The sequence below is a fragment of the Motacilla alba genome, chromosome 2, assembly GCF_015832195.1.
Source record: "Motacilla alba alba isolate MOTALB_02 chromosome 2, Motacilla_alba_V1.0_pri, whole genome shotgun sequence".
Taxonomy (NCBI): domain Eukaryota; kingdom Metazoa; phylum Chordata; class Aves; order Passeriformes; family Motacillidae; genus Motacilla; species Motacilla alba.
In genome coordinates this window covers 22,959,956-22,972,002 of record NC_052017.1, presented here as the reverse complement: position 1 = coordinate 22,972,002, position 12,047 = coordinate 22,959,956, and the positions used below count along the sequence as shown (strand labels likewise).

Genomic DNA, 12,047 nt, shown 5'->3' with positions numbered 1-12,047 from the left:
CAAAGAACTTAATTCTGTGGAGGAAGGAGAGAGACTAAATCTTTAGGCTTCTCTGTCGCACAGTTACCTTAAATAATTTGTTCTCTTGTTCAAGTTCCTGCAAGTGTGTAGTGGACTCCTTTCGCTGAATTTCTAGCTGCATGTGCAATTGCTGGACTTCTTCATTTTTATTTTCTAGCTCCTCTCGAAACTGCTCCAATTGTTCCTCAAGGTTCGTGACCTAAGTTCCCAACAAAAGGAGCAGGAAAAGGAGTAGGTAACCATACCAAAAGTTAAATGCTAAACATTTCTCTACAGTAATCTGGTTGGCTATGCACAAAGGAAACAATGGGTACATGGTGATGTTCTGAGTCCTTAAACTGACTCAAATTTTAAACACTACTAAAAAAAAACAGTTTTCCTTAATTGGGCCGAATTTTTATTTCAGAAACACTCATGCAAGTCATAAATATAACAACATAAATAGAACAACAACTATCATGGATCATGAGAGAATTTCAAATGGATTTGGACTGCTGTCTCTCTAACTGTGAAAAATTTCATCTGTATAGTTCACTAAGCTCAACAAAAAGCAAAAACTGACAAACCAAGATCAAAGTGGAAAGATGGAAATTTTCACAGGCATTTTACCTCCTTTTCCTTTCTGTCCACAGCTTCTCGTTCAGCTTGCAGTTGTACTTCAAGAGGTAACTCTCCCTTTACTATGATGGTGCCAAACTGTTTCCTCTCCTCCACCTATAAATAGAAATAATACTAATAGTTATCAGATTAAAATAATACACTATTTTGGTCTCAATACAATAAGAAAGCAGCAAATCCTTGTTAAATTTCAACCAAGCAATACCTTTTGCAAGTGGTCTGCACTGATGATTAAGGCTTGTTCCAGTTCTCTTATCCTGCATTCTAGCTTCTCAATTTCTTCATTTCGTTCTTGTACATCTCTCTGAAGCTGCTCCTTAGAGAGCAAAAGCTCACTGCATTTGTCTGTTTTTTCTTTGAGATGATTTGTTAACTGTTCAACCTGATGACAAGATGGCAAGATTATTATATTGTACTGCACTGGAAGGGTTGGCTAGCAATAGCAACACCATGCATTTCTGACAGGAAGAAAATATTCCTCTTTTTCTCCCATAACAAAACTCCTACTCCTTAGGTGAAACAGAACATACAGTCAGAATACTGTGGTACTACATCCAACAAATACAAACAGCATTATTTAAGAAGTGGTATGTTCTGTGCCCCATCGCCTACTCTCTAGATCTGATCTTGTTCTTCTGAAGCCTTCAGACTCTGTAGTCAGTTAAAAGCAAGCAGCACAACATCCCTATGCAGCCCCCTAAAATGATGCCATTAACACCTATGGATGGAATGTCTTGACTCTATGGTCAAGAAGCTATTTGCCTCAGAGGAAAATCATAGTTCTAAAAATCTGTGACAAAATTATTCCAAAGAAGGAACTGATTAGTGACATACAGGAATATCCTAAAACTCACTGGATCTCTAACATTGAAGAGAATAGCTATTCTGAAATCACAAAAGACAGGAAGCTTTGTTTTCTTGATGCATTCCTTAAATGGGACCAAACAGATGTCATGGATGTAATAAATTCACTTTGTATGGGGGATTGAACATTCTGAATCTCAGTAGGTCAGATGTATGTATCTCAGAAGCAACATATTAAAAGATTAACTGAAGTAGCAGAGATAGTAATATCTGTCCACTTCTAGCTGTATTTCAGAAATTATTAATTGAAATTACAGATAAGAAAGACGCATAACAAATCCACAGTACGAGGTACAGAGATAAGACCTGAGTAACTGAGCAAGAGACAGGGAAAGTAATCTTTGTCCCACTCAAGAAACTGATTTCAGTATTTACAATTAGGAAGTTACGATGTAGCCAAAAGGTAGAAGACTCAAAGCATTTCAAGAGATAGGAGAGAAGAGGACCAGAACATAAAGCTGACAGGATGGTATTATTGACGTTATCCATCCATGAGTAACATCACAGTCTGAAGTGACCTCAGAAAAGTCCTGAGAGAGAAATGGAAAAATAAAAATCAAGTCTAGAGCAGACTCTATGACAACCCTCCCTGGAATAAGTTGACAAAGCTGAAACAACAGTAAGAAACAAATTTAGTTATCAACCAAAAATGGTCATGGCATTCCCTCAAAGCAGAAGAGGATTTAAAAAAATATGCAACTACGAAAAATAAAACAGCTCACTCAAAAGCATAATAAATAATGAAAATATGTATATTTACAGAATATTTCAAGGAGCACTGTGACATCAAAATACACTATATAGTAAGAATATGTACTGCATTTGAGAAGATAAATGCAAATCTAATAATTATTGAAAATCTGATCTATAATTTCTAGCATATCACATTTAACATCACCTATATCTAAACCAGCTCCTACATCTGTGGTGCTTGCAGACCATCTTACTGTCTCCTATCTTACTGTCCTTCTACCTACTAAAAAATTCTAATTTAAAAAATCAAGTACAAATCTCAAAATTTTAATCACAGTTAAAGCATGTCTTTACAGCTTGCTTTCAATTTCCACTGTAGCACATCTGCCACCTTAAGAGTGTACACATATGTGTACATGTACATATAAATCAGGATGATTTCTATATATAGATTCTGAACAAACAGGACAATTTTTATTATGCTATCAAATTTGAACTTTTCTTGGGAGAATTTTTTAATGTGAGAATTTTAACCAGGAATTCATATGCTATCCATGCCAAAAAAAAAAAAATAAACAGACATGTAACAAAATGAACTGAAAATGAACATCCTGGATATCAGGAAAATTAATTGTGCTTAAGCCAACTCCATCTGTGTAAAATGTCAGCAGGAGAGGAATGTGCACACTCCTGGCAACTGAAGGAAATAGATGCAGAATTGCTCTGTATGTTTTGTTTAACTTGTACCCAGCTAATTCCAGATGATTCATTGCTCACAGAGGTTGATGACAACCACATCCCATAGTACTGACTGAACACTGTCATATTTCACACAAATCTTTCCACTAAAATATATTTAGAAACCCAATGAAACACAGTTCTAAACCTGCAAATTCCAAACAGGTAAGTACTTTGACACGCTCATCTCACATATAGAAATGTTTGTCCTATTACTGTCTGTGGTCCTAAACTACAGCCTAGAATAATAAAATGGTTTTGGTTGGAAGGGACCTTAAAGGTCACCTAGTTCCAACACACCTGCCACAGGCAGGGACACCTTCCACTACTTCATATAATACAGAATACTAAATATTGCTAATATTTAAGAATTGAATGACAGCAACTGAACTGCTCCAGTAATACCTTTGATTTGAAAATGACAGTCTAATGCAAGAGAGGGCATTTTAATGCTGAAAATCAGGCAAGAAAATCATGCAGAAGTACCAGCTTTGATCAAAAAGCAGCACACAAGAAAACCCACAAAAAATAAAATGTAATTTAATTGACTAATAGTTCATCAAACAAAATCTGCAAAATCATTATAATAGATAGCATTTACACTGCTGCCACTTCTTGATTTTGCTGAGTCTAAGAGTTTTCTGTGATTCCCTTGAGCTGCTGTTCTACAGCCACTACATTTGTTTCAGTGCCAAAAGACTTTCACTGGGGAGGTTCAGGCGTACACAGAGAGCGCTACAACATCTCAGGTGTTAAACCTCAGTAACTCGATTCCCTCAGTGGTGTACCTGTGCTATAAAAACAGGATGTCAAAAAAACCCATAAGAACATGTAAAATTGCTAAAACAGTCTTGAATGTTTCCACAAACTCTTGAGAACAGTGGATTTTCTAAGTTAAGTTACAGGAGAGAGCCTTATTGAAAGTCAAGAAGTTTCTATACGTCTGCTACTAAAACCAAACAGCCAAAAAAAACCAATGCAAAACCACCATTCCACCACTTTGCTGCAACACCTTCAATCTCAGGGCATTTACTTTCCTGGCTTGCAAATGGATGCAGAGTAGGTAGACCACAAAATAGCTTCATTATAATATCTTAAAAGCTATCAACTTGTCATTTATATTCACTGAGTACAAGTAACAAAATGTGTTACCTCTCTGGTTTGATGTTCATTGACAGGTTGACTCCTTTGTGGAATCTTAAGCTGTTGTTCCAGCTTCTGTATCTCTTGCTGGAATACATCTCTCTCATGCTCTCGGTCAATTGCTTGCTCCTGAAAGTTAAGAAATTATGTGGATACACCATTTGATTAAAAAACTATCCAAGTTAAATGTCATCACTTCTAACTTGCATTAATGTGCGGCTAGTAACAGTAATATCAGTATTTATAAGGTAGCAGAACCTATTGCAGATACCATTAACATCTCAATCATTTGGGGCAATAAATTTCATATTTTTAATCAAAAAATTAGCACAGCACAGACACGTCAGGTAATATTTCACAAAAATGGCAGGTTTGTTTCTTCTGTTCAGGTATACCACACAAATGACAGCAAGCAAATATTTTATGATTTCTTCCCTATGGTTTGTCTTTAATAAATAAATACATAATAAATAGAAGTTAAAACCAGAAATTAACTCTGGGTTAATATTATGAAAAGCCATCAAAAAAAAAGAACTATAAATTGCTTGAAATACAGAGCTGTCCTAAGCAAGCACTTCCAATTAATTTTCAACTTTTCAAATATTATTAAATTCTTGGGCTGGAAACTACAACATGGCCGATGCTTGCTATCATCTACGTTTGCTCAAAATCTGAAAAAAATTAGCATTTCTCCCCGAACCAAACTTCAGTAGCAGTGCTACCCAATCCCACATCTTCATGATATCTGCCTTTTACCATACTTACATCTAGAAATTTTCTTGTTTTCTCCAGCTGCTTCTCCAAGGCCTGGTTTTGCTGCCTTAAGTCCATTAGTTCTGCATTTTTCTCTCGTTCTAGCTCTATGAAACGACTGACTTGTTCTTCCAAGTCTATTTCCAAGACTTTAACTTGCTTCTGAAGGTCATCATACTCTTTTTCAGCTTGACGTTGTACTTCAATTTTTTCCTTCATTAGCTTTTCTGTTTCCTCCAGTAATTCTGAGTATAATAAAGGCATCACTATTTTTAGATACAAATAGTAAGCAATGTTATGAAGCAAAACCACTCCCCAAGGTATCCATGCTGTAATCTGCAGAAGGATGTGAACTGGCTTGGGTTTTTACTATTTTTCTTTTTTTTGAAAATATATTTTCTTCTGAGAAATAATCATGATACTGACTGAAGCACATTCGTATTAAAATTACTATCCTTTATGTAGTCTTCAAAGGACTGTTACTGAAGTTGTACCAGAGCACTCCTCTGTTTAAGTTTCATATCAATTAAAAGGCCTTTGTACAATTAGAAAGAAAAGAAAATGTATGGCGTCAAACCACAGCTAGAGTCAGCACAGGAGTTAACAGTGATGTACAGAAAACCCAACCCTCTTCTCATCCCCACTGCCAGCAGAATCAATCCACTCCCAGATTTCATTATTTAATGTGATACATATAAATAATTTGAGGGAAACACTGAAAGACTTAGCGAGGTTGCTGGGCAGACAGAGAGGAAAATTACTGACCTGCAACTGGAGCTTGCAAAATCAGTGACTGCATGAATGCCCAATTTTGAGTCATCATGAAAAAGCCAGCGAGCACATACACAGGAAAGCCCCAAACCACTCTAAGACTCTTAAGCCACAGCCCACTGAAGTGCCTATTAAATAACCACATGAACCCCTTGAGGTAAAACCCAAATGGCAAAGTGCACTTACTTTTGGAGAATCTTAAAAACAGGATTGATATTAAGACAGAAACAATAAAATTTACTTTCACTACAGAAGAAAGATCCTTCAGGCACCATCATCTTACATCGTATTTAACCAATTCTCATTTCTAGGTAACCATTATATATCAATATAATAAGATGTTTAATTATCACAGTGAATGACTCAGCTGTATTTGGAAATGAAAAGAAATAAAAGACTACAAAAATATCTCTCAAATACCATCTAAGTAACTGTAATTCATAGGTGAATAAGATGATGGTTATTGATGAATTTGCTTATTATGTTTAGAAATTATAAGAAATGTTGTTAGCAAAATGTAGAACTGAGTATGAAATACAACATCAAAGCTGCAGGCCAGTAAGAATTACAAGTAACATCAGTAAGCCAAAAGCCCAATAATCCTGATTAACAATGTCAGTACGTGTAAGTCTTCCACCCAGTTACAGATTGGCCATGCAACATACAAACACACCTGCTTGGGAAGCTGCATCGATTGCAGCATCTACTAGGCCTAGGAGAATAGAGAGAGAGAAAACAAAAAAAAGAAGCAAAGTAATTCACATGCCAGCTATAGTTTTCTTGTGGTGCAACAATGTAAGAGAAAATGAAGCCAAAGATAGATGTGGCATTTAATGACAAAGTTGTTGAGATAACTTAGGGAATGTGACAAGTTATTCTGGTATGCATGATATAAGTACCTACACATATTTATAGAATTGTTTGTCCTTCCAGCTCTTAAACATGAAAATAACTTTATTATATTTAGAAGCCTAAACCATACAAAAATAACTAAAATGGAATCATAGACAAGGATCTTCCTTATTACAGAGTAGGAAGCAGCAGCTTGTTCTTAAAATTTTGTTGTTACAGAAAATTGCAGGAAATTGCAAATACACAAGATGTGCAATCTATAAAAATGGCACTATTATATATTGGAATAGACTTCCAAAAATATAGGTAAAATGATTACTTAATCCTGCTATTTACAATGTAAGCACTGCAATCCTTAAAAGATCAGTACTTCTTAGAACACTAGAGCTCTCATTTTCTTCCCCTCTCAAACATGAAATATTAATTTCAGTTATTAGTTTAAGGAAGAATTAAAAGACACTTTTACTTCATGAGGGTAAATGCTTTTTTGAGTAAGCAGTTAGTTAGATTATACTGACATGATATATATCTGAAATTTTCACCATCAGGGCTGAAAGTTTTCATGACTGGTAGATAAAAGGCTTTCCTTATAATGCAACTGTTGTGCTATTCTTCCCTGAAAGAGGAATTTATTAGAAAAATTTATCTTCTGTGACTAAAATAAATACAGCTATCGCATGTAGTGCAATCATGTTCTGGTAGGTATCCTTCCTAGTCTGTCTTTAAGTCTGTTTGGAAAGTGTTTAGACAGTATTTTTATCCATTGTTGCTATTCCATCTCCACTGGTAATCTAAATGAAAGCAGATTTTTGGAGGTAAAGCTTTTTCTGGCTGAAAGAACAACTGTAATTTCTCAACACTTCTAAAAATTCAGTCATTTTGTGTTTAAAAATCAAGAAAAGTTACCATGCTAACATTAGGCAACAGGTGTGAGAATATCACAACTGGCCCTACCACATTTTTATTATGGATCACAAAGGCAATGGGGAGAAGCCTTTGCCAAGACTACTTATTGTTTTTTTACAAGTATAAGCAAATGTCACAGAAAGATTGTGATGAATACATACGCTGCTCTACTGGCCCCGCCTCTGCTCTCATGGCGTCCTTCTGTCTGGAGAGTAATTCCTTTTCTTCCTGGACCTGCTGCTGTTCAGCCTCTAACTCCTGCAATTTGTTACCTGTACACAGCAGCTCTTGCTCTAGATGGTCAATTACATCTATTTTTTCCTGGAGTTGTTTTTCCAGAAATGCTTTCTCATCTGCATAACCATCAATGAGGCCTGTAAAACATCAGTTTGGAGGCAGATTTAACAGACAATCAAAACCAATTTTTTTCTTGTTGAAGTCACTACTCTATTCTGACATGCATGCACATGTCTGTTCGAAGCTCAACACCTGACAATTTCTACTCCTGCCCTTGCTATCATTTCATTATGAACAATTTACAGGAAAGATACCAGAACACCAAATATAGCTCTTAATTCTTACTCAACACAAAACCTGTGGAGCAAATAGGAACTCCAAAGCCAAGGAAAAACATGTTCTTAATAAACACAGGAGAAATAAGAAATTTAAATAAATTCTGTATAAATCACTATAAATCCTGTCTTGAGTCAGTATTAAAATGGATTTTACCCTGTCTTGAAAATGCAGAAAAAACTAAAGGCGTTTATATTTGTTTACCATGCAGACCCATCTTTTCTTCCCATATTTGAATTCACAGAGAACACATAGGACTGGACATATAGGACTGGATATTGAAATAGAAAATACTGAACGAATAACATCATTTATAACATTTACAAACTTTGAGACAATACAAACTCCAGTGGTTATTCCCACCATATCAGATACAGTTCACAATGAATACTTAACAGATTTGAAGTTGAGAGGGCATTCCCAGGTTAAAAGGAATGCACACTCCCACAAAAAAGTTATGAAGTCTGCTAAAATCACATGTTTTGATATTTACTTCTGCCAGTTTTTTTTGGTTTTTGTGAGATGTAATGAAAATTGTCAGAGTTCAGTGAACAAATCTGCATTAGCTTTTCCATCACATCAGATAAGTCATATCTGACACCACTGAAACACAAGAGGTTTGAAAATGTCTCAGCTGCAGTAGTTTTTGTGATAAGAAAGAAATGATCACAAATGACATATTTAATCTCCAGAGAAGACAGACTACCATCACATGTATAATGAACTAAGACATTGTTCAGCATACCTACCTAAGAAACTCGATAAAAGAATGTAGTTTGTCAGAGTGTGCTCAGAACTCAGTTAAATGGGCACAAATCAAATAAAAAAGAGTTCTATGACATCTTTGTTTTGTTATATCAACACCAACAAAAAAAGGTGCCAGTCATTTAAAAGTGCATTAATTTCAAATGCACTTAACTTACAATTGTGGAATATATTTATCAAAGGCTAACACTAACATCTAATTTTCTCTTATATTCTAGAACTGTTCATGAACCAAATCAACAAAACCATTCTGTCCTAATATATTAGGCATTTTTACTTTATTTTACTGAAGATTTGTGAATAAAATTTCTATCAAGACAAAATATTATCCTCCAAAGAAAGCAGCAGCATATAGCTGCCTACATTCTGAAATTCTTCAGTATTAAACATTCTGTAACTCCATCTGTGTCAGAATACAAATTCTTAGGTCATTTATGTCTTGTGGAAGAGTTCTTCATATTTTTGCATGTTAAGATGTGTTCGAAGCAATCTTTTTTTACTCTTAATTTAATCTTGAAAGAAAAGAAAGTAGTAATGCCTATTTCAGATTTTAATCTATCCCCTCTGAAATAAATTTTCATTCTTTCTGGTTTTGCTAAAGCTACTGAATTGCTGCAGCCAGTACGGCTGTTGCTGACACACAACATTTATGCTGTATGAACTGACAGGCCATCAACTGTCCCTCACACCACGTTTCAGACACATGGCTTAGAAACCTGCACTGCTTTTCAGCTTATGTGTGTCCCAGCTATTAATAGCATGTGAAATCATGATGGATTATCTGTCTGTGTAAAAAGAAGAGGAAGCCTGGCAGGGTAGCCAGGAGTAACATCTCCAGGAGTAACATCTGACTATCAAACTTCACTCTATGCTCCCACTTTGAAACAGAGAAGTCTGCTGAGCTTCAAAACAATCAAAATTATCTTTCTCCTTACTACTACAGAAATCCTATCTATAGAGCAGCTGTTTTTTGCATATTTTCCAGATGCTAATCAGATCTAATGACAGAAATGTTGGGTGGCTACAAAACACTGAGCTATCAAAACAAGAGAACAAATTAAGTGTGTGTCAGATTTGAACATATTTTCCTGATATCAGAATAGATTATTAGATTTCCCCTGCTGTAAGATGCTTTAATTTTTAATTGCTTCCTTAATGCAGTTGCAAATACAGTTTTTAAAAGATCACTTCAAACAGTGCAAACTGAAACATATCACCACTATATTATCATAAAGATTCTGTGTCAAGGTCAAGAGGCAGCAGGAACAAACTGAAATATGGGAAACTGCACTTCAACATATGAAAATAAGTTTGGCATTTTTTCCTTTCCCCTCACTGATGCTAGTTGGACACTGGAATAGCCACTCAGAGAGGCTGTGGATATTCAAAACCTGACTGAACAGGGTCCTAGGCAACCTGCTCTACCTCATCTTGCTTTGAGCAAGGGGTGGAAAAGTTGATCTCCAGAGGTGCCTTCCAGCCACAACTATTTATGATTTTAAGCTGTTAACCTTTAAGCTTGTCTGCACAAACAAACATGTTATGATGAAATAAATTAATTTTGAGGATCCAAACACATACACAACCCATTATTTTTAATATTGCCATGTATATTTTCAGACAGTAAGTGAGTCAAAATTGGAAAACAAAATCACAGTGTGGTTGATGTTGGTAGGGACCTCCAGAGGTCATCATGACCATAACTATCCAGATGGCTGAAAACATTCTAAAATTTACAAAGAAATTGATCAAATTTGCAATTTCTTTACCCAATTAATAAGTAAGTAGGTGCAAAGTCCAACAACTCATAAAAAAAGCTACTCACCCTCAGCTTTACTAAGCTCCAAAGCCAACTGCTCTCTGGCTTTGGTTTCCTCATTGAGACGTTCTTGTAGCTCTTCCTGATACCTGATAAATTCTGTGGCCTCTTGTTGCTTCTTGAAGGACTCTCGCATGAGTTCTGTCTGAGTAATTTTAGCATGTTCAAGCTATCACAGGAAAAAAATTACAGAAATTAGATGAACACCTATTCTATCATTCCTATTTAATTCACAGTTGCTTCACAGTGTGATGGGAAGCCTCACAAAACTTTACTAAACATTTGATAAAATCTTAATTGAACACTTATTTGCAGAGTACAAGATGAAGACTGACTTATAAAAGTCTAAGCAAACAGGCTTTGTCAGTACAGTGAACTCCATGAGCCACCTGGCTAAATCCGTGTCTTTGTTCCGGTAATTCCTGATTCATGAGTTTACACTAGATGCACCTTTGTTTACATGAGTTTTGCACTAAAAACGAGTAAGCTACCACTCACCATACACTTAGAATGGCCAAAAACATTGTATAAAACTGGCAGAATCCTTATTATAAATCAACTGAAATTGTGCTTCTCCTCTTTTTCTCTTTAACATGACGATTGAGGAGAACACCAGGAAAATGTGAATTTTCAGATTATTGCACAATTCAACCAAGGGAGTAAAGCAATGCTTCTTCCAACAGTGTCAACCTGGTAGAATTACTAATGATTTTTTTTATTCTTCTCCACTTGTCGGGTGGGTTAATGTTTAACATGTACTGACACAGATGCAGCACAGTTTCACTGTGCCACTATCCTTCCTGAAGTACTGGAAAACCATGTCACGTGAAATTGCATATTTATAGTTTAGATGTTTCCAAAATGATAATTTCAAAACTAATTAAAATTAGAATTACAGAAGGAAAATAATGCATAAAGATTAAACATTGTTAGAAGTTTTGATTACACAAAATGTATTTTCTGTTCCTTTGGTTTTTTTGTTTTTTTTTTTTTTATACTTTTTAATATTCGGGTTATTGGCAGATATTTGAAAGATAGTAACATCTACAGTTTCTATAAATTATTCTCTCTTGATTTCTTAAAATATGAAAGATTTCTTACTAAGTCCCACTAAGCTCATGAATATGAGGAGTTTGCTTTAAAAAGCTCAGAAAAATGGGTTAAGGAACATTAAGTAGAACAGTGCACACAAAATTATCCACTTACACTTTGAAAAGAAAATCTGAATAATCAATACATTCTCTTTTGTAATACATTTAATTTAAATACTCAGTTTCTTTTCTACAGCATTCCTTTTCAGATGGGCATCATTAACACGTTCATGTTAATTATTTCTTCTGACAAGAGTTAAAGAAAGATCTAAATACTGCAACTATCTGCACTAGTTTGAGATAATTTTAAAAATCACAGCACACCCTTCCTTTACCCTTATATTTTCAAGTGCTTAATGAAAGACCCACCTTGCATAAAAGGGAAACATATGATAGATTTACTGTACATGGACAACTGTAAAAGTGGCTTCCTGAAATGC

General features: G+C 35.2%; 1 protein-coding gene across 4 annotated transcripts in view; it reads right to left on the bottom strand.

The window, feature by feature from the left end:
- Positions 1 to 12,047, bottom strand: part of AKAP9 (A-kinase anchoring protein 9) — a 105,447-nt gene that overhangs the window by 23,264 nt on the left and 70,136 nt on the right. For 3 of the 4 annotated variants that reach the window (XM_038125172.1, XM_038125188.1, XM_038125198.1), the window contains 8 exons: positions 10,523 to 10,685; positions 7,521 to 7,733; positions 6,275 to 6,313; positions 4,843 to 5,075; positions 4,087 to 4,206; positions 845 to 1,021; positions 631 to 735; positions 68 to 220 (listed from right to left, as the gene is read on the bottom strand). In XM_038125172.1, the coding sequence (XP_037981100.1) occupies positions 68 to 220; positions 631 to 735; positions 845 to 1,021; positions 4,087 to 4,206; positions 4,843 to 5,075; positions 6,275 to 6,313; positions 7,521 to 7,733; positions 10,523 to 10,685 (1,203 nt within the window). The remainder of the gene's footprint in view (positions 1 to 67; positions 221 to 630; positions 736 to 844; positions 1,022 to 4,086; positions 4,207 to 4,842; positions 5,076 to 6,274; positions 6,314 to 7,520; positions 7,734 to 10,522; positions 10,686 to 12,047) is intronic. The other variant, XM_038125179.1, reaches the window with a different exon arrangement.